Raw genomic sequence first — 22,974 nt, forward strand, 5'->3', positions numbered from 1 at the left:
TAAATGTCTCTACATCCGATTAGCTATATTTCTATCTATTCTATTAAAATATTATTAAAAGTAAGAAAAGTTTTGAGAAAAATAAAACATGTGAGAGGAAAAATGAGAAAAAATTTGGAAAAAAAAAAAAGAACACGCGGAGAAAACATATGAAAAGATCTGGGAAAAAGATAAAACAGGTAAGAGAAACAATGAAAAATAAAATAGCTCAATTGAAAAGTGTTACTACATTTAACTTTTTTTTTAGCTCTTCTAATCAAATATCTATTTTACTTTTTTTTTTTTTTTTTGTTAATTCAATGTATGAACTTTTTCAAACATTTGAAGAGCTATTTTAAATAAAAGTAACATTTGACTTTTTAATTGGGAACACTCTTAATCAGTCAGAACCTCATGAATTTCATCATGCTAAACACCCAAGGAAGTCCTTGTTTCAGAAAAGATGAAGTTTTTCTTTTCAAATTGTTGGAGGAAATATTAAACCAAGAGAATTACATGTTTTAAAAATATGTATCAGTTTAATAAATAGAATTGAAAAATTTTTATTCATTCTAATTTGTAAGAAAACTTTATTCTTTTGAAAGCCCAACAACAACTGTCATCCCAGATGAAATAAAAACAAAAAAGTTAATGAACTGTGGTAGAGATTCTCAACAATTTTACTCCTCGAATTATTAATAATTCAAATAATAAATGTAAAATAACCACATAATTACACCCAAAAAAAAAAAAAATCTGAATTCAACTAGCAACTAACATTTTCGGATTTTATCATCTCGAAAAAACCCAACAACAAACTGTCGTACCAAATGAAATAAAAACAAAATAGGCAGTGAGATTTCTTAGTGGGGAAGGTAAAGCAATGGCCAAGGAATTTTCCTACACCAAAATGTGGCAGCTTCTCATTATACAAGAGAATTATATAATTATAGCAGCAGCCTTGTAAAACTCTTGGAGAATGGGCTGCCGACCTGACCAACAAAAGCTCTCCCACTTAACCACGATCGATTTTGGTGAGCAGAAAGCTGCCGACTTGTAATTAGTTTCCCTCTTCAATTAAAAAAAAGAAAAGAAAGAAAACTAGCCGTAGATGTAGGACGAGAGAGGCAGATATACTTAATCAACCAACTACCCAATAAATTATATTTTGTTATTAATTAAGGGTAGCAAAGTAGAAGGATAAGATCATCACTAGGGTTTGTTCCATCTTCCTTGTTCAAGAATCTATTGTATATGATTTTGTATTGGACATTTGTACTACATCCCTTGTTTTTCCCAACTGAACTTACCAACTTCTGATGTATAATAATATGGGATCTTTTATAATATAATATTTCTATATTGGGTTTTTATTTTTCTTATTAGATTATTTCCTATTTATGTGTGAATGTAATCAAATATATATAAGAAAAATATAAAAAAACACATATATTCTAACAGGATGAATACGAATAATCTAGGGTTAATTTGGTCCTCTTATATATTTGTGTTTCTTTGATTACATTCACACATAAATGAGAAATAATTTAATAAGGAAAATATAAACTCAATCAATACTAATCATTTAGGGTTTGGTCCTCTTATATTTGTGTTTTCCGTATTAGAATTTGATTACGATCACACATAAATAAGTAATAATTATCTAATTAAAAAATATATATATATATTATAAACCCAATATAAAAATCCTATATTCTAACAGGATGAATACTAATTATTATCTAGGGTTTGGTCCTCCTATACAGATCTGTGTATTTTATTTCTTTGAGTGGGGATTCGCCCCTTCGTCAACTTGAAGGGTGATTAATTAGGAAGAGGTCCCATGATTTTTCCCTTTCCCTTTCCCTTTTCCCACTTTGAATAGATAAAAATGAAAAAATAAAAATAAAAGTAAAAATTAAAAAATTAAAAAGGGTAGAGGTCTAGCTATGACGCGCTATAGAAAGAAACAGACCACCTGCACCATCAACTTAATGCTTTTTCACCGCGTCTTGACTTCACGAAGCGCTTCTTGTTTGGCGTTTATCAATCCTAATTCCCACCATCTTCACTTTCCCGGGTAAATTATAAAACTAAATCATTTAAATGCCATGCAATTTCGTGGTTAAGTAAAGGACAATCAAGTTTGGTCAGTAATACACATCCTGTGAGAGTGAGACCCATAATTAAGCTTGTAATTACTGTTTAAGAGTAGGGCTCTACATTAATCGAACTATTCATAAACAGTTTGAGCTCGATTTATATAAATTCGACTCATGTTGGGTTCGTTAATTAAACGAATTAGGCTTGAATAGAAATTTATGCTCATTTATTAAGCAAGTCAAACTTATATAAACTCTACTCAACTCGTAGGATCAGCTCAATAAATTTTGAAGCCTAATTAAGGCGATAATTTTAAGTAAGACACGTTCTTATATTTTAAATTCATAGGTTGTTTTGTTCTATTGTTATAGACTCAAGATCTCCCACACTTCGTATAAATAAACGCCAAAATACATAGGTTGCAAAGTGTCGGAACTCCTACGTACACAAGGAGAGACAAAATTCATTTACAATTGGCTAACATAGACTTTAGATGACAATGTTTAAGATTTTAGACAAGGTTATAAGATATTATATAAGCTGATTTTATGATAAAAGGAAATTATATATGGTTAATTTATTACAAGCATAAGGTTGGTGTCATGGTGATGTTAATTTATCTAATTAATTTGAATAATAATTAAGTAACTAATGATTAGTATGAATTTACAAAAAAAAAGGAAAAATATAAACTATGATGATATTTGTTTTATATATATATATAAAAGAATAAATTAATTGAGTAGCTCATTCCAAAAACAAAATGAACGGAGTTTGACTTTATAACCCTATTAAAAGAGTGTTTGGTGCTTAATTATTTTTGAACCAGCTATATATATATATATATATATTTTTTTGACATGTCCGCACAAGAGGGGGGAGGGAATTTGAACTAATGACCTCCGCTTTATTAGGCGTGGTTCCAACCGATTGAACCAGCTATATATATATAATGATTATGGGGTCAAATGAACGCTCCAAGCCACAAAATATATTAATTAACAATTATTTTCTTCTTTTTTTACAATTTTTATTTGTCAAACCAGCCGTTGAAATTGGTGACGGCATTTGTTCCCCTGTCTCCATCCATTCCCGGCCAGCCGCTATCTCAATAGCTCAACGCGGTGAAGTCATGCGGCCGCCTTTGCGTTCATATGAATACATTATACATGCATGCATATTCACTGGGCATGACGAATAAAATATAGATAAAGGATTAAGGTCTACATAATATAAAAGTAATCATAACTCTCAAATGATAAAATAAATGTTTATTTTTCAATTATAGTCTTTTAAAAACAATTGAAACTTATGCTTAAATAGACTAAAATATTAAACCATAACCCTAATGTGATTGACTTTTGGACCAACCTCATTGTTAAATACAAACTCTAAAAACATAAATTAAATATTAAAAACCATTACAAAATAATACTAACTCTAAACTAATATTCTTTCTTTATTATGCGTGAGGGACTAAAACATGTGTTTAACACTCAAAAAGTCAATTTAAAGAAAAAAGTATTCGTTTGGTAAAAACAATTAAAAGTGTTTTTAATGGTACAAAAAGCTAAAAAAAAAAATGGCTACTTTTGACAAAAACTTAGAAATAAAGCTTTTACCAAAAAATATTTTTTGACTTAAACGCTTTATTTCTCTAATACAATTCTAAACATACTCTAAAGCCTTTTTCTTTATGAGAAGTTGGTAACGTAATGACGTGGCATGCCTTTGGCGATTTGCTGCAAGAAATAGGCATGCAAAATATTGAAAGAAAAAAAAAAAGAAGAGCATGGATTGGGTCTTAACCATAATAAGAAGGCATGCAAAGTTGAGAATAGATTAATTGGAAAACCAGTAAAAAATTATGGTCACCGTGCTATCGGCCGGGTTGAAAATGAGATATAGCTAACTACATTAGACAACTCAAAAAGCAATTGAAAATCATCATTATCACTAGCCTTTGAGTTTTTGTTTGAATTACTATTTACTAAATATCATACTAATTAATTAAATATGTTCACATCAGAATCATCATTTAAGTGTGGTTAATTCCCCAAGACAGCATCTGTTCATTGTCAATTTGTCTTTTAGCTAAAGATTTTAGCTTAATTGTAACGTCACAATCATTCGGCTACATTATTTTTAATTTCCCTATTATTATAACTTCTTTTTTTTTTGTGCATAATTCAAGATAAATAGTTATTTATCATAGTGTCAATCAAAGTAAAAGTCTTAAGTTTAAACCATGTTTTCATCATTCACTTATTATATTTCAATTAAATATTTTATACATTTAACATCATCTATTAAAAAAAGAAGTTTGAGCTCAGGGGCAAGAGAGAGCGCTATAATATAAATTAAATTATTAATTTATTTCTTCTTATCAGCATAAGTTTTTGAAATAAATAGTAATTTATCATAATTCATCAAAATTGTAATGTTAAAACACACGAAGTGAGTAGATTTTTTCTTTCTTTCCCTGTCGTGACAAATATCTAATGCTGGGGCAGATAAATATCTTATATGGGATAAGCATTTTAGTATGAAAATTAAATGTTAGTGTATGTATTATGGAAATGGATTTTCTCCTATTCATTTGAAATCGAGATAAGCCATTTAGGCAAAAAAAAATATATAAAAGTTGAGACAAAACTATTCTCATTTTTTAAAATTGGGACAATTTTGTGCCACTCTTTTGTCTAACCCGTTACTCGATCCCTATTTCAAATCAATTTTCATGTATTATACATCTCTCATAAATGTTACAAATTGTTATACTCACGAATTTTCTCTAACATAATTTGGTAAAATCCCTTTAATTCAATTAATTAAAGATAACTCTTACGTTTCAAAATATCAAATCAAAAAATGTAACAATTTTGTTGTGTAAAATTACGTTTCACGCATCATGAAATATCTCTGCCATCAATCGAGCACAGCTGGCAAGCAAGCCAACGTTCAAATTTAGGTTAAAAAATATGGAATCATTTTTACTTGAATCTGAATAATGGTACAAAGCAAAAGACGAAAACCCGACAATGCATCGTAAGAATTGTCACCGTCAAACGTGCCGTATACTTTCACCACCCGCAAAGTCCTCCCTCACCAGACAATTCCGGCCGGTGTATATTAGGCCACCAGGCACCAACCAACCGTTAAATCCAGCTTTTAGGCGTCGGATCATAATCAAACAACACGTGTACGGCCAAAAGAATATATACCTGAGCCAATTATTTTAATAATAGTAATCTATTATTCAAAATCTAACATGCACCAACAAAACCAGGGGATTAAACGGTCAAGTAGGTAGGTGGGGTAGTGCGGATCCGTCGTGGTAGAAACTGTGTATGGTGTGGGCCCCACAATTCTCACTTCTTCCACTCCATAACAAAGTCTATAAAATCACAACTGCTCCGACCTTAACCAAAAATATCTCAGTACCTCTCTCTCAAGCTCTGAAAATGGCGACTCTCGGATTCTCCTGCTTCCTCTTGCTTCTATCACTCTCGGCCTTCGCAGGTACTCTGTTTTATTTTTCTCTTTCTCGAACCGAATTGTGCGTTGTGTTTCTAACTATATATGGTTCTTTTGATTTTGATTGCAGATGCTGGTTCGATCGGAATAAACTACGGTCGAATTGCTAACAACCTACCGGCACCGTCGCAAGTGGTGCAGCTTCTGAAGTCACAGGGGCTGAGCAGAGTCAAGCTCTATGACACCGACTCGGCTGTGCTTACCGCGCTGGCCAACTCGGGCATAAGCGTCACCGTTGCGCTCCCCAACGAGCTCCTCTCCTCCACCGCCGCTGACCAATCGTTCGCCGACAAGTGGGTACAAGCCAACATCTCTCAGTTCTACCCCGCCACCAAAATCGAAGCCATTGCCGTCGGAAACGAGGTCTTCGCCGACCCCAACAACACGACCAAGTTCCTCGTACCCGCCATGAAAAACATCCACGCCTCGCTTGTCAAGTACAAGATTGACTCCGCCATCAAAATCTCGTCGCCTGTAGCTCTCAGTGCGCTCCAGTCCTCGTACCCGTCTTCTTCCGGGTCTTTCAAACCCGAACTAGTTGAACCCGTTATCAAGCCCATGCTGGACCTCCTGCGTCAAACCGGATCGTACTTCATGGTCAACGTGTACCCATTCTTCGCGTACACTGCAAACGCGGGCCAGATCTCCTTGGACTACACTTTGTTTAAGCAAAACCCGGGTGTGGTGGATTCGGGTAACGGGTTACGTTACGACAACTTGTTCGATGCCCAACTCGACGCCGTTTTCGCTGCACTTTCGGCTCTCAAATACGACGACGTTAAAATTGTGGTCACAGAGACTGGCTGGCCCTCGGTGGGCGATAGCAATGAAGTAGGTGCGAGCCAGCCCAATGCGGCGTCGTATAACGGGAACTTGGTGCGCAGAGTACTCACTGGTGGTGGGACCCCTTTGAGAACTCAGGACCCACTTAACGTCTTTCTATTTGCTTTGTTTAACGAGAATGAAAAATCGGGTCCCACCTCGGAGAGGAATTATGGGCTGTTTTACCCGAGTGAGCAGAAGGTGTATGACATACCATTGACACAAGCGGAGCTTGAGAGTGGCCAGTCAACGCCGGTCAACGGGAGCAAGAGCCAGCAGGTTCCGGCGACGGGAGACGTGTCGAAGACGTCGGTCCCGTCTGGTCAGACGTGGTGCGTGGCGAATGGGAACGTTGCGCAGGAGAAGCTGCAGGCTGCCCTCAATTACGCTTGCGGTGAGGGAGGGGCTGATTGCCGTCCGATTCAGCCGGACGCCACGTGTTACAATCCGGATACGCTAGTCGCCCACGCTTCATATGCTTTTAATAGCTATTACCAGAAGAATGCTCGTGTGGCTGGCTCTTGTGATTTCGGCGGTTCGGCATACGTGGTCACTCAACCTCCTAGTACGTATTCTCTCACATCTAATTCTTTTCACTTTAATGTTTTTAAATTTCTTAGCAAATTAATACTAAATTAGTCACTTTTTTTTTAATATATTTAAAACTATTTGTAGTAAATGTGAAAGCTATTTTTTTAATAAATTAAGTCACTTAAATTATGTCATGTCTAGATGCGCATGCGCATGAAGTTGGATTGAGTTTCACGGAAACTAAATCGTTGATGTTGAGATTTATACTTGTTTTCTTGTGTCCTTTTTTTTTTTTTTTTTTTTCTTCTACATGTTTATAAAATAGGAGAAAAAAAGAAAAAGAAGAATTTGAATTAGTTCGTAGGCAGATTAAGCTATTCTTTAGAGACGTGTCATGTTATAGTACAATACATGTTCTTAAGAGATTGAATTAAAGCAAAACTCATAGGATTCAATTCGCATATGTGATTTTCTTGAGTGGAAATGATTAATGTTTTATAATTTCAGCGAGAAAGTGAATGAACTTTTGCAGAGAGAATTATTGCGAGGACATAATTATTAATGAAAAATCATATATTTTCCCAGCATTGCAGCCTTATCTGCAGGCTACGTATGTCTTGTGGGCCTAGCTAGCTAGTGTTTGAATTTCTAATTGCTTTCGGTGTATTTTTCCTCCCAAATTGCTTTCGTTGACAAAAAGTTGCCAAGATCACAATTTTCTCATCCTTCCAATTTTTTCTCTCTTTACTCAACGCTCCGTTTGACGTTTTGGCTAAAAAGTGGCTTTTGTGTTGCAGCATTCGGGACCTGCAAATTCCCTACAGAGTGAGTAATGAGAGAAAGAAGAAGATAAAGGAGAAGGAGTTGGGTGAAGAAGACTTGAAGTGTAGCTTTGCATTAATTTGTTGAGCTAAACTTGATTTTTTTTCCCTGCTAGATTTAGGGCATTGAGGGAGGGAGCCTATTTTCTTTGTATTTTATGTTTATAATATGATAAGTCGGTGTAGTAGTTGTCATTTGCTTCACTATTTTGTCTATATGCGTTTGAGGTATATGTTTATTTTATTTTATTTTATTATTTTATTTTTGTTTATGTCGATAGATTAGACTCTGAGGCGGATTGAAAAGACTTTTTTTGTCTTTTAATTTGATTATTTATCCTTCATGTCTCTCTCTTTCTCTTTTAATTATGTTTATTTATTTTATAATATTTCTTTTAGAAATATTACCTTCGATGCATGCGGGATGATTAATTGGTTTAGTTTTTTTAATTACATTTACAGCAGCCCTGGAAGAAGTTGACATTTATAAATTCGTCAAGAACTCGACAAGTGTAATAAAACCCACAATAATATCAACAACCCCATTTAACTCTTTTATTGGCAGCAATAATAACAAAAGCAAAATCGAAATAATCAAGGGTCTATTCATGCAAATAGAAAAAGGTTAGTCTAAAACAAAAGGTTTTAGTGCAAACCAATTACTTTCTTCTAAGAGAAGATGGTAATCAAACAGAGATGCAAGAGTAAGGCCTTGTTTGGTAAAAGGGTTGGAGTTGGCCTAGACACTATTCATTACCATTTCCCAAAAAAATCAACATCAAAACATTCTAACTTTTTCACTTTTTGTATCAAATAATTTACTTTTTATTATTATTCAAATAAAAAAATCACTACAAGACAAAAATTTTCACTTTTTCATACCACTTTTTCATTTTTTTTATACCAAACATTTTTATTTTTTTTTCACATCAATTACAGTATCTAGGCCAACCCATTTATCAAACACCACCTAAGGAAAAGTTACATTTATCTCCTCAAACTAAGATTTAATTTACAATTTGTTTTACTAATTTATCAAGCCCTTAGTATTAAATGGCTAAAATGTAAAATTCTATATTTCCATAAAATATTTATTAAAATACAACTATGCTCCTATATTAAAAAAATAAAAAATAAAAAATAAAAAAGTTGTGGGTTTTTTTTTTAAATGAAGTTGAAAAACTTGTTAAGTAGCCTAATCAGCCCAAATACCTAATTACATCGCACTTACTCTAAGAAACTTATACCAAACAGAGTAGGATTTTAAAACCATTAAGCAATTGCATACATACATACAGTACACTTGGAAGAAGAAGAAGAAGAAAAAAAAAAAACCTGCAAAAATTGACTGTTTGAGGGCAGAGAAAGTAACAGGAAGTGAGAAATAGGCGTAAATTGCATTTTCTATCTTTTATTACCATTGAGCTCTGGGATGTTGGATGGAGTAGAGAGGAAGACGATAGGAGACCGAAGAGAGTCGAAGCCCTCTTGTGAAAATCAATGACATCTTTCTAAACCCAGGAATCTTATAGGCCTCTATTCTAAAATTGTCGAAGCCCAATAGGCCCAAAAAGTCGATGCAACCAACCATGAAGTAGGCTGGGTAGCGAGTCCAAAAACTTATACTCTCGAGAAAATTACTTATTTAGCCCATGTGGTTTGCAGTTATACCAAATTGTTCCTTTTGTATCAAAAGTATTTTAGAGATCTTTGAGCTAAGCTATTTGTCTTAAATGATCCACCCTCCCTCACCAAGTGTGGGGTTCCGACTTCCTTTGAGAAAGCATTTGGATTCTCTCTAGTTCGTTTGGACCGGGGAATCCAACCCTTGTTATTGCAAGGCCATAATTGTACCCATTGATTTTTTAACGTACTTTTAATATTTTACAGATCATCAATTTGATAAAACTGTAAACTGCAATGACTAAATAAGTAATTTATTCTTGTGTTACTTTGCATGTAATTGAATATAACTGATGACAGAAGAGTTATTAAACATAAAGAACAATTGTCATTATGTTAGAGGCAGCGAAGAAAATTGTGTTTGGTAAAGCACGAGTAGCATAAATGATCTAGTAGTAGATAAAGACGTAATTCGTCAAAATTTGTTGTAGATATGAAACTTATTGAAACGATGATATTTCATAGATATTATCTTGTATTCCAAATTATACATGTGGCCTTGTAAACAAAAATTGCAAAAGTCGGTGGATAATAAGTAGTTGGCGGAGTAGTAATAAATTGTTTAAGCAAAAAGTGCTATTTCCACAGGAATTTGCGTAAAGAGGGAGATATTAGTATTGGAGTAGCGTATTAAACAATTGTTTGCAAATAAGACAAACATTGTTTGCATTGAAGCCGAAGCAATCCCCATCTCTATTTTCCTTTTTCTTTTTTCTTTTTTTATTTTTGAAAAGAATTGATTGGATTTAGGTTGGAGCTAGTTGGGCAAGGGCCTCGCACAAGCTGTATTTCACCTTCAGATTTTCTTACCTCTTAAGGCCAAGAGATTAGACTTTAATATTTTTCTTTTTATTAATACAATAAATATTGAATTACCAAAACCTCCGTGTGGAGCCATTCATGTATATATATGCGATTGCGACTATTTATGAATTAAGATAGTGCGCCGCGTATCGCAGCGTGTTGAGGAGGAGCACGTTACAATCGTGCGCAGCACTTTGAGTCTCTCTATCCGTGTGTGTGTGTGGTGTGCATGTGTTGTGTTGTGTTGGCTAAATTTCCCGGAGCTGGCGTGCGCGTTTCGTAAGAAAAGGGACAGCGCTGTGCTCTGCCCTCTCGGGGTACCATTTACCATTCACCAAAGCGTGACATTTAAGAAACTTCCACCCACCTCTCATTACTTTCTAACTGCATGTTCCCACCCCCACCAATTTAATGCTACGCTCTCATCCCCATCACTCATCACCACCCTTCATCATATCCTGAATTTCATTCGTTAATGTTATATAGCATTTATTTTATAACATTGAATAATATTTAGTTAGTTATATTAAATGGTATTTTTATTTTTTTTATGAAAGGACAAAAAAATCATTCTAATATAACAAATTGATATTATTTAGAGAATCCTAATTCTATCACATGCTTACACAAAAAAAAAAAAAAAAAAAAAATGATATATACTTTAAACTCCTTATAGAGTAAATGCCATGGATCAATTACTCATTTTTTTGAGGATAAAGTTTAGAGCAATGCTACATATTACTCCTCTATTTATGTAACACGACTCTGCCCATCAAATTTACCCAATGAATAAAACCAATAAATCTTGAGCCCTCATTAGAAGAAAAAAAAAAAAAAAAAAAAAACTTTGATAGTACATTAAAATATCAAATAAGACGTCCAGAATAATATTAATACCACAGCAACGTAACTAAGAAAAAAATCATAGCTTAAAGATGATCATCAAAAGTCTTCGTGTGAGCCCCGTCACCAAGTCAAATATAAATTATTACATACCAAATTTTAAATCGGTAACCATAATCCTAAGAATAAGCAAATATACTCATCCGTTCAACGATTACCATAAAACTGATAATACTCTCAAAGAACATCCAAAAAACCAAGTAATGAAGGGGATTATTGAAATCACGCCACATTTCTTCACTTAATAATGGGTCCAACTTGATCTCCAAATATCAATTTAGTGAAACGGTCCACAGTTGGCCTTTTAGTATGAATCTCCATCCATCCTCAAAAGGATTAATAGTTACAAACACGAATGTTTCATAGATGAAAAATACGAAAGCGTAAGTTCATGACTTAATGAGCAAGGATACATAAGAAACTATCAAGTTTGTGAACTCAATTCGTTTAAAAAGACTATTTAAATCACATGCAATAATATGTAACATTATTTCAACAACTGTAAATCACGTGACTACAATATAAATATAAGGTACATGATAACCAAGTAAATATGTCATAGTTGTAATACATATGATATATCCAAGCTCTTAACTCATTTTTTACGGGGTTAGTTGTAACATCAAACAGTTGTAAGTCATGTGAATGTAGTATAGATATAAGATACATGATAACCAAGTGAACATGTCATAATTGTACTTTATGTGGTCACCCAAGCTCTTAACCCCTTTATGATATGATTGGTTGTAAATCCTCACATAGACACATGACATTAATTTATTTAAAAATACGGTCAAATGTTTTTTTGGTACCTCTGGTAAGGGTCATTATTGAACAGCTACATTGGTGTCATAAAATATCAAATGTGATACTTATCATAAATTGAAAATACTGACTTAACCCTTCCATCTAGGCTTCGTGTATTTTTAAAACAAAAATATACTTCAATATGTCACATGACTTACGAAAAATTATCAGGAACTACTCTACATATTTAACACTAGACGTGAACAAATAAATTACAAGTTACAATTGCATGTTTTGAACAACAATTAGATTTTATATAAGGAATGAATAAATTAATTGAATAGTTCATGAATATATAAGATACATGATAACCAAGTGAACATGTCATAATTGTACTTTATGTGGTCACCCAAGCTCTTAACCCCTTTATGATATGATTGGTTGTAAATCCTCACATAGACACATGACATTAATTTATTTAAAAATACGGTCAAATGTTTTTTTGGTACCTCTGGTAAGGGTCATTATTGAACAGCTACATTGGTGTCATAAAATATCAAATGTGATACTTATCATAAATTGAAAATACTGACTTAACCCTTCCATCTAGGCTTCGTGTATTTTTAAAACAAAAATATACTTCAATATGTCACATGACTTACGAAAAATTATCAGGAACTACTCTACATATTTAACACTAGACGTGAACAAATAAATTACAAGTTACAATTGCATGTTTTGAACAACAATTAGATTTTATATAAGGAATGAATAAATTAATTGAATAGTTCATGAATATATTCAAGTTTTTTCAAAAAATAATGAATCAAGTTTGAAATATTATATAGCACGGTGATAAACTTGAGGTTGATTTGTACTTAAAAAAAAATTATTAAATGAACCAAACATGAATATTCAATACTCGACTGGTATGCCATATTGAAAATTAAACGAACCCATAATCATCTAAAGGTGGCTTGCTGAGGCATAAATTAAGGGAAATAGGAGAAATTTTTAATCATACTAGCACCAGGAGGAAAACGTGGTATCTTGTTCCAAGCAATGCACATATTTTTTATTTTCATACTTAATAATACCTAGCTATAAGAAATTTGGCTTTTTGTGACAATTAAAAATTGTCTATAAAAGTCTAAAGATTGTCCCTAATAATTAATGACTCTTAAGTAACAACGGGTTGTTATAGTTGCTCTATTGAAAAAAATGATTTTTATCTCGCTGATGATATGCCATTATCAACGACGATAAAAGTCGTCGTTGATAATATTGAAGGTCGTCACAAATAACATAAGAATTTCAATTAAGATGGACCAAAAGCAAGTAAAGGGAGGCTTGTTGGGTGTGTCAACAATGACTCATTCTTCTTCATATTCATGCCTTTACTCTTTTGCTCACTTCTCGTCCATCTTGTAGGTACCCTCCGCTCGTTTATTGTTGTGCGGTCAGCTGTTCGATCGCCTTCATTACATGATTTCTTGAATTTTCTTTTCTTCCTTTCATAAATCTTTGAATATGTTGGTTAAAATGCTAACAAGTATTTAATCTAAGATTAGTAATAAACTTCGTTACAATGAGAATATATAAAAGATTTGGCCACACAAATAATTAATAGAAAAAGAAGATAAAGGGAAAGAAAAATCCCCAACTTTTATTCGCGGCCAATTCCTATCTATCTTCTTCCAAAGCTGGCAACCCTTGCCTGTTTCGATAATGACATGGCGTGGCATTACTGGTCAACTGGTAAGCCTATCCTGACCACACCTGGACACGAGCCAGACTCATCAATGTGGCCCCACATGGCACCCACCTCCCTCCCGTTCAATCCGCAATGCCGTATACCAAAGCCACCTTCGTTGCTTTCCACGCCATCTACACCCCCCACCAAAAGAAATATATCAAAACGACAAACGCACCCAAATAGTAGTCAAGGACCAATTTCTTTTCTTAATAAATATATTTTTTTTAAAAAAAGTCCCATCATCACACGTGTCCGTTGTCTATTAATCGACTGCCGTCTAAAAGGAAACGCAGCCTCGAGTCACGAGGTTTGGTCAGAGAGAGGACCGGTCCATAGATCCTGCGAATTGTCCCAACCAACCAGCCGGTAAAAGGTGAGTGGGTAACCGGGAGATGCCGGTGAAGAATGAATGAAGCCCTTGGGCGGCAAAAGCCTGTGACTATGGCTGACAGGTGGGTCCACGTCACGGCTTTGAGAGTAGGGCGTGTTTTGAAATCAAAGGCTAGGCAAGGTATTTATTTGCGTCACAAATTTGTTAATTTTAATTTAATTAATCATATGTTAGTTCACCTGGGTCTTGGGTTGGGTCGGGCGTAGGGCTGGGTAGGAAGAGGAGTGGGTGCGGGAGGGTCTCTTGGTAATGGTGGGTCAGTGAGGGTTCTCTCTGAGAAGTGAGAATGTGAGATCTCCAAGGGACTGTGGCGGGTGGGTCAGGTATGGTGGGGGCCCACCTGTAGGATGGTCAAGGAGATCGGATTGCTTTGAGGGGCATCGAAGGTGGGGATTGATGACATCTGTGTCCTGTAGATGTCTTTTTTTTTTTTTTTTTGATCTGGTCATGATTTTTGGACCAGCACTGTCCACAGTCAATGGGGGAGGAGAAAAAGTTAAAAAAATAAAAATAAAAACAAAAAGCTTTTATTTGTATTATTTTTGCTTTACCCTAAAGAAAAAGTTTTCAATTGCCCAGCAACAAAATACAAATGATATTATTATTTTATTAAGAGTGCATTGAGTCCTGAGATTTTCCAACTACATTTTTTTTTCTTATATATATATATACAAAATGATGAAAAGTGCTTTGTTTAAAAATACATTTAAAAATTTATAATTTTATTTACTGTATTTTAAAATTATTATTAAATGGTTAAACCAAACCAACACTAAAATGATTTATGTATCGAATAACATGTTCAGATTTTCTTTAAACATTGATTATAATTGGAACACACCAAGTGGAGAATTGCAAATATATATTTTGAGAAAATTTAGCTTATAGACCTTGATAGGTCTATAAGCTTATAGTCTACTACCAGCACCGATAGTAGACTTAATTATTAAGATGGGTCATTCAATGGTGATTTTCATTGTCATGCCACATAGTGAACACTTAGAACGTGGTCATTCACATTTTAGTAGTTGATGTTGTAATTAAATGTCACGTAGATTAATATGTCAGTCTGTAAACATGATAAGTATTATGTAAATGAATAATGTTAATGACCATATTTTTATCCTCTTTTTATTCTCCTAAAGTTGGTCCCTAATATTACTCTTATGTGAATAGCTACTTTTAATAGTTGACATGACAATTGTTTCATAAACTGTCACGTTAGTTTGTGAGGGACTTGTAATACCTATAACAACATTAAGAATATTAATAATTGCAATTATGAGTTTCCGTCCTAATTAATGAAATTTACTTTCTTAAAGCAATTATCCAGGTAAAACCTAATTATCTTGGGTCCCAACCTCTAAAACATGGTTCGCATATGTGATGATTAGGAGGCCATGGAGGGTGCAATTAGTCCAATCCCCCCTAAAATTCTTCTCTTCTAAAGTGGTTCAACCCTAAAGCAACCATTTCAGTCACTCTTTGAAGAAATATCACACAGCTGTAATACATTTTCTTTCTTTCGTTTGCACCAAATCATGGTGTTTCTGAATATTCTTATCAAAGTCCGCCAACAAAATCAAAGAAAGAAAAAAGAAGAATGAAAAAGCAAAGTTTATTAATTACTGCTGATTTTCTGTCCTTTTGATGAGGTTCACATGATTAATATTCAATTAGTGATTAATTATAAGATATGTTTATGGAGAATATTTGAGAGCATATTCAAGTCTTTGGCCGCAATCTCAACTTATATGGTGTCGAGTTGCCATAAATTTTCTAGGGAGGATGTATTTGTATATACAAATTAAGTAGAGCCACCCATTCACGTGCCTACTTTCTTTGAATTAAGCATTGACGTGAATGTGAACTTTGTGTGGTTGGCCAAGAGCATAAGAATTTCTAAAATCTACCTTCTTTTCTTTTTTTTTTTTCTCAGCAGAAATTCTACTGTGCTATGCTTGTATATAAATTGTTCATTAGTAACGATACTTTTTACACTAGCTTGTTTAATTTATCATACCCATTTCATACTCGTTGATGTGATTTTTTTTTTTTTTTAAGGTAACTGAAATGGGAAGCCGAATAAAATAAGTTATGTCTACCCATATAAAATGAGTGCAAATAGTACACAAAGTTTTAGTTGGAAGGAGGTCTTGGTTCGAGTTCCCCACAGTAAATTTTTTTTTTTTTGCAACTTACCTGGTTCATGAGGGTGAGGGGCCACTCCAGGTATTTGGGGTTTGCATATTAAATAATCAGTTATCCCAAAAATTTAAGCTTATAAAAAAGGCAAATTAATTCACTTAATCATTACTTTAACATTCTCCCTTACGTGTAGACTCAAACTCCATTTTAATAGGTGAAGCCCAACACGTGAAATATTAAATTAAAATTGGGGATAAATTGAAGGAGTCGAGGTTCGATCTCAAAATCTTTTTGGCTCTGATACCATGTAGAAATACATACTGCGGGATAAAGATAATACATAAATAATAATAAAAAGAGGAAGAGAGAAAGACAAAGAGATTAAGGTGGTTTAGCAATTTGCCTACATCCACACACAAAGTCTTGTAGGCTACAATCTACATTTTGCTTTTATTGAATTTACCTATTTCTATAAGTTTAAGCTTTTTAGATAACTGGTAATTTAAAATGTATCAAAGCTAAAGATTCTAGGATCGAATATTGACTCAATCAATTCACTTCTCATTTAAATTAAATATTTTACGTGTTGGGCATGTCACCTGTTAAAAAATGGAGTTTGAGCCCACACGTGAGGAGGAGTGTTAAAATATTGATTAAGTGATTATAATTTACCTTTTCTTATCCGCTTAAATTTTTGAAATAATTAGTAATTTACCTATTTTTAAAATGAGCGTTAAAGCATGATCACTATTACACCATCTAATTAACGTTTTAGCTTGGTATACGGGCATATGAGAGTTGATGATAATTTGTTGTATTAAAAAAAAAAAAAAAAAAAAAATCCATGAATGGAGACTCATATTTAATCTCCTCCTAAGTTTCACAAGCAACCATCTCAAGATTGTTTGCAATAAATCGATTTTTTTTAATAGATATTCAGAAAATCAATAAGAATGGTGGGAATAATTAAGTTCTTTGTTCCAATAAAGTAACTTGGCAATACATAATTCATTATGATGTTTTATATCTTTTTGTTGGATCTTTCTAAGGTCAATATGGAGGGGCCTCCTCTCCCACCCTTCCCCTTCCCCTTTCCTTTCTATCTTTTCTTCCTCTTATTAAATTCATTTATGTTAAGTTGGTCGAGTACGTAGCTAGGCACTGACTATTTAAGAGGGTGGTTAATTAAAATCCGGAAATAGGATATACCTACCATTATTAATGTTTTTATCATTGTTGCGTATATTATAATTTAGTTTTTGTCTGTGAATCATCAATTTGGTATTAAATAAATCTTCTATTTCATTGTGTAAAATAATGTTTAAAAAACGTGACAAAATATATACCATTAAATTGCATAAAAGATTGATTACTGTAATTGCGTAAAATAATCATCATTTTGTTTCTAAGAGGTAATTCAATCGGTTGGAGAACACGCCTCATGAAGCGGAGGTCATTAGTTCAAATCCCCCTACCTACTCTTGCATGGACATGTCCAAAAAAAAAAAAAAAAAGATCATTTAGAAAGTTTAAATAACATGACAAAATATATACCATTAAATTTCTACTTGATCTTGATGCAATTTCATACAAACATTGACTGCTCTACACATATATTAATACCCTTTATGTTTTTCCACCCAAAATAATAATAATAATAATAATAATAATAATAATACCCTTTATGTTTTTGGACAAATGGATAAGAGAGACAAGAAGAGGAAAAATACGAGGGTTATTCTTCCACTCATTTGGATAAATAATAATAATAATAATAATTTATTAAAATTTCAATAATATTCATGCAATTTTTATCATATATTTTATCTTATTAATTAAAGTCATGAATTTAAACATTGCCTACACAATTTATTTAATATTTCAATTAAATATTTTACATATTGGACCTTTCAGGCTTTCACCAATTTTTATTTGCTTAGGATTAATAGGATAAGTAGTAGTTAACGATATGAATGTAAACAAAAATTCATGGTAAGTTCTCCTATTTTTACCCTGTGTTATCTCCAACGTGTAAATCTTTTCTGCAGTAAATATTTTCCACGAGTTTTTCTATTCCATCTTGTAGTTGTTGAATGCTTGCTTCTCATCATTTGCTTGTATATGAAGAAAAGAAATGATAATTACATGCCAACGGTTTTTCAGTCAATTGATACATTTACATCCTATAAGTATAGGGTGTTGGTTGAGATCCAAATTTCAATGCTCCAGTAAATTTGTCCAACGAATATTTAAAAAAAAAAAGAAAAAAGAAAAAAGAAAAATGAGAAATACATATTTTTGGCACCGTCATGAATTTGAATTTAATTTACTATAGGATATTTTTAATAGAGTATATGATTTTTATATTTATTTTGGCAATATGCAAATTTAAGAGATTGAATTAAAGGAAATTAGTTCAACCCAATTTAGTCAAAAATGTTGTCCTGACTAATATGCTTTTTTTTTTTGGGAGGAGCCTTTATTAGTCTTGCTCTTATAAGTTGAATTCTTCCCTAAATCACCAGATTAGTTTTTTCTTTCTCATGTGGAAATGTTTTCATTATTTTATATTTGTCACATATCGAATATATTGTCATTTTTTTAAAAAAAATAACGTGACATATGATCAGATAAAACAAAACAAAGTTTATACCATAAAATGGTTCTTGATTTCTATTGCACTTGACTAAATTAGGCTTAAGGACCATTAATGAAGTAATTTATTATTATTATTATTATTATTATTATTTTATTAGTAAGGTGCTATTGAGCTTTTAATCTAGAATTGCCAAAATCACTGAGATGGAAAAGGAAGTATAAATTTGATCGACTCTACTAGGAAGTTCTCTCAACATTTTTCTTTAGGGATTATCTAATTGAGAAAGACCTCCACAAAGTATTGCACCCCAAAAAAACCAGGATGTCAATAAACATCATACTACTCTTAATTTTGTTTTTTCATGGCCTCTTAAGAAGGATGCCACATTTAGACAAACACCAGTTAATTTGAGTAATTAGGTGTGTTTTTTCAACTCTATTAACAGGTCTTCCGCTCAACTTATTAGTAGAAATTGCTTGGGTTAGAGACTTTTTTTTTTTTTTTCCTAAAAAAAAAATCAATATATTTTCAAATAGGGGGTGAAAACTTACTCAAACACGTAGGATAGGATCTTTTCCATTACAGTTGAGAGTGCGAAAAGTTGAGATGATAAAATTCAACTTATTTTACAGAAGCGATGATAAAACATCTTTTTTATTTTACATTTTAAGATTGATAAAACTCAAGAATACTATATTATTGGTGTTTATGGGCTAGCAAGCTCAAATAACTGAAGTACCAAGCCCATCTAACCCAAATGTTGGCTCGCTGACCCGAGTTCACCCGATACTTAAAGCACAAAATCCTCTCTCATACCACTTCCGCACTACTTGGCCGTTTCGGTGCTATCGGGACCATATTTATAACCAATCCATGTAAATGGGATTTTTAGCATCTTTCCAAAACTTTGTCATGCTTATTTATGAATTGTTTTCTAAATACTTATTAGCTTAAGCATCAGAATCATTCATTGACGGCCCACACTAACAAACTCCCCCGCTTATTTTTTCCGTCTTTTCTAGAAACTTTGGATTGTCAAATGTTAAGTTGATTTAAAATCATGACAAAACTAAAATTCATTTGTATATTATATTGTGTTTGTTGTTGAATAATTTGAAAGAAAAAAGAGAGTGGGATGAAACTCAATAAATATAAAAATTAAAAAGCTACCTAAAAAAGAATACTAGAAGATATAAAAAAAAAAAATTATTTATGCTTTGGCCTGAGATTAGAGGTTACAGTTATTCCATTAATTCCCAAAAAGCACTAAAAGATGAGTTGTCATGAGCAATGTAGACAATAATAAAAAAGTGGAGAGAAAAATGTGAAGTATTAATTAAACCGAGCGAGATAATGCTACGGTGGCCCTGGGCCTGGCCGAAATCCTTGAAAAGAAAATCTTCTGGTGTATTTTCTCTCTAGGGCCAAGTCATAAATGGGTGCATTTCTGATTTCACCCTCCCATTATTATTACAGTCACCAAACCAAAAACCAAATATGCACGGTGAAGACAGAGGGAAAAGGAAAGAGACATGACACGTAAAGCAATCAGTATTCACAGAGGCGATTTTACTGGTGTAACCAACATTAAAAGAATTCTGCAAAAGGGCTTTCACGTCATTTCCTCCTATTAGATTATTATGACCAAAATAAAATCCATAAAGCAGCAAGCAATCAGAGCCCGGGTCGGTTTGTGGGGGCGAGAGAAGGGTAGAGAAATCGAGAAAGCAAAAGAAAGGAAAAGCCATTCCAGCCAGAGAAACCCAAACAATTTTTTTTTTTTTTTTTTTAAAATAATAATAATAAATAAATATCATTATTTTTTTGTTTATTTTATTTTTTATTTTTTTGTAGAAGAGAAGGTGGTGCTCCTGGTGCCCTCCATTTCCTTCCCACCCCCATCCCTCTCCTTCTCCCTCTCTCTCCATCTCTCTTTCTCCTCCATCTCTCTCCGTCTCTGTGTCTTCAATCATGTTCGCGTCGTTTTAATCTCTCCAAACCCAGTTTCTACAAACCAAGCTTGAGAGCTTGATTGATTGTAAATCTTTTTTTTTTTTTTTTTGGTGAATCATGAGGAGAGGGAGAGGACCGGCGGCTAATAAATTGGCGGCCGCGGCGGCGGCCGCGGCTACAGGAGGATTGGAGATGACGAATATAGGCAAAGAGCCACGGTACAGGGGCGTGAGGAAGAGACCGTGGGGAAGATTCGCCGCCGAGATCAGAGACCCATGGAAGAAGACTCGGGTCTGGCTCGGCACGTTCGACTCAGCCGAGGATGCTGCGCGAGCCTACGACGCAGCGGCCCGGACCCTTCGGGGCCCCAAGGCCAAGACCAACTTCCCCTCCTCCAACTCCGTGTATTTTTCGCCGCTAAATCCGAACCAAAACGGTGCGTTTATGGACCACAATCATCACCACCGGTTGTACGCGATGGACGATGGGTTTCAGGCGCACCAGATTATGGACCCCCAGAGGCCGACCTCCAGCAGCATGAGCAGCACGGTGGAGTCGTTCAGCGGGCCTAGGGCGCCGCCGCGTCCCACGCCGCCTCATCCGCAGCACGCCCCGCCGGGTCTCTCGACGCGGAAACGGCACCCTAGGCCTCCCCCGGTGGTCCCCGAGGACTGCCACAGCGACTGCGACTCGTCGTCTTCGGTCGTCGACGACGACGGTGACATCGCGTCATCCTCTCGCCGGAAGCCTCCCCTGCCGTTCGATCTGAATTTTCCACCGTTGGATGGCGTTGACCTTGCGGGTGATGATCTCCAGTGCACCGCTTTGTGTCTCTAATTATTACCATGATGAATATGATTATGATTATGATGGTGATGATGATCAATGATTTTTACTTTAATTTTTGTTCCTTCGTATCTCTCCCACCTTTTTTTTTTTTTAATCCTTTTTAAATGCGAAAAAAAAAGAGAAGAATTTATGAGACAAAATTATATTATTAAACGATCTGAATCTCTACGAGACTCCGCTCCCATGGTGTTGTATGATGTTGTATGTGTTACATATCCATCCATCCCTGTAAAAAGCATATTATTACTCTATTATCTGATTTAATTATAATCCCAAAACAGAAAAATCAAAGTCTCCATTTTTTCTTTTTCTTTCTTTTCCTTCTGTGTTTGATTTAGATCCATGGCGATGATCAGTGATGAAGAAGTAGACAATGTGAGATTATTAGCAGCAATCTAGGTTTGTGTTTGTTGTTCGCACAATAACCTTGGCAATGGGGAAGTTGTTGTTGTTGTTGTGTCCTTACGTTTTGGTTGGAGGTGTGGGGTTGTTGTTGTGGTCTCAGTTCATCCATCACTTCACCTTGTTGCGTTGCCCATTTTTGAACTTGGACTAGACGGGAACACCCTCGCAGCTTCCTTTGTCACTTTGGTCACTGGCAAATCTATGCACTCATATACGCATTTTTTCTTTTTTCTTTTCTGATATATATATATATATATATATATATATATATATATATATTTTCATTTTCAAATGTGGGTTCTATTATAATATTTTAATTTAGTTTATTAAACTGATTTTTGTCTTTAAAATGATGAATTAATGTGCATTTTCTTGGTTGGTGTAAACTCTTTGTGCTATTTTGCTGAAAATTTCAATTGAATGGTTGTCAAAATCTAGACCCAATCTAAGATCCGTGGGAAGAGTCTTTGAAAATGAGATGTAGGGTTAAATTGGGAAGAAGAGTTGTAAGATTAAGTCAAAGGATCAAATTACCGATTGTAGAATTTTGCACATAGCATTTATGTGTTTTTGTTCTAAATTTTGGATTCATAGCTTAAGGCGATCGTTTGAGTTTGCAGTTTTAAAATATTTGATTCGAAAAAATAACGATTTTAAAAAGAAATTAATAAAAATGTAATATTTGAAGACGTAATTAAGCGTTTGGTAAATAAAAAAGGCAGCCAATTTGATAGAAAATGTTGTCCTAAATAAAATCAACAAGGAGAGAAAAAAAAAAATGCACTCCAATATTAATTTTAAAATAATAGTGGCAGTGGGGCCACTGTGGACCCAATTTCACAATGACAAGAAAGAGCTGCCTTGTGTTGAGTTACAGAGATTAAAACTGTTCCAGCACAAATTCAAATGATGTCAAATTCAAGAAATTGAATTGATATATATA

General features: G+C 33.9%; 2 protein-coding genes across 2 annotated transcripts; both read left to right on the forward strand.

The window, feature by feature from the left end:
- The first annotated feature begins 5,426 nt into the window (after window positions 1-5,426).
- On the forward strand, window positions 5,427-8,141 carry LOC132176260 (glucan endo-1,3-beta-glucosidase 14). Its single transcript, XM_059588415.2, has 3 exons — window positions 5,427-5,604; window positions 5,690-7,006; window positions 7,770-8,141. Exons 1-3 carry the CDS (start codon window positions 5,433-5,435, stop codon window positions 7,799-7,801), a joined length of 1,521 nt encoding a protein of 506 aa, XP_059444398.2. The 5' UTR covers window positions 5,427-5,432; the 3' UTR covers window positions 7,802-8,141.
- Window positions 8,142-20,670: 12,529 nt separating this feature from the next.
- On the forward strand, window positions 20,671-21,687 carry LOC132175508 (ethylene-responsive transcription factor 3). The gene has a single exon (XM_059587481.2). It carries the CDS (start codon window positions 20,895-20,897, stop codon window positions 21,612-21,614), a length of 720 nt encoding a protein of 239 aa, XP_059443464.2. The 5' UTR covers window positions 20,671-20,894; the 3' UTR covers window positions 21,615-21,687.
- Window positions 21,688-22,974: the final 1,287 nt, after the last annotated feature.

This window comes from Corylus avellana, chromosome 3 (genome assembly GCF_965113065.1).
Source record: "Corylus avellana chromosome 3, dhCorAvel1.hap1.2, whole genome shotgun sequence".
In the NCBI taxonomy this organism is placed as follows: Eukaryota; Viridiplantae; Streptophyta; class Magnoliopsida; order Fagales; family Betulaceae; genus Corylus; species Corylus avellana.

Coding starts and splice junctions, on each gene's coding strand:
- LOC132176260 (XM_059588415.2), top strand. CDS start 5,433: ATGGTGTGGGCCCCACAATTCTCACTTCTTCCACTCCATAACAAAGTC. Junction 5,605..5,689: donor ATCACTCTCGGCCTTCGCAG/GTACTCTGTTTT, acceptor TTTTGATTGCAG/ATGCTGGTTCGATCGGAATA. Junction 7,007..7,769: donor CGTGGTCACTCAACCTCCTA/GTACGTATTCTC, acceptor TTTGTGTTGCAG/CATTCGGGACCTGCAAATTC.
- LOC132175508 (XM_059587481.2), top strand. CDS start 20,895: ATGAGGAGAGGGAGAGGACCGGCGGCTAATAAATTGGCGGCCGCGGCG.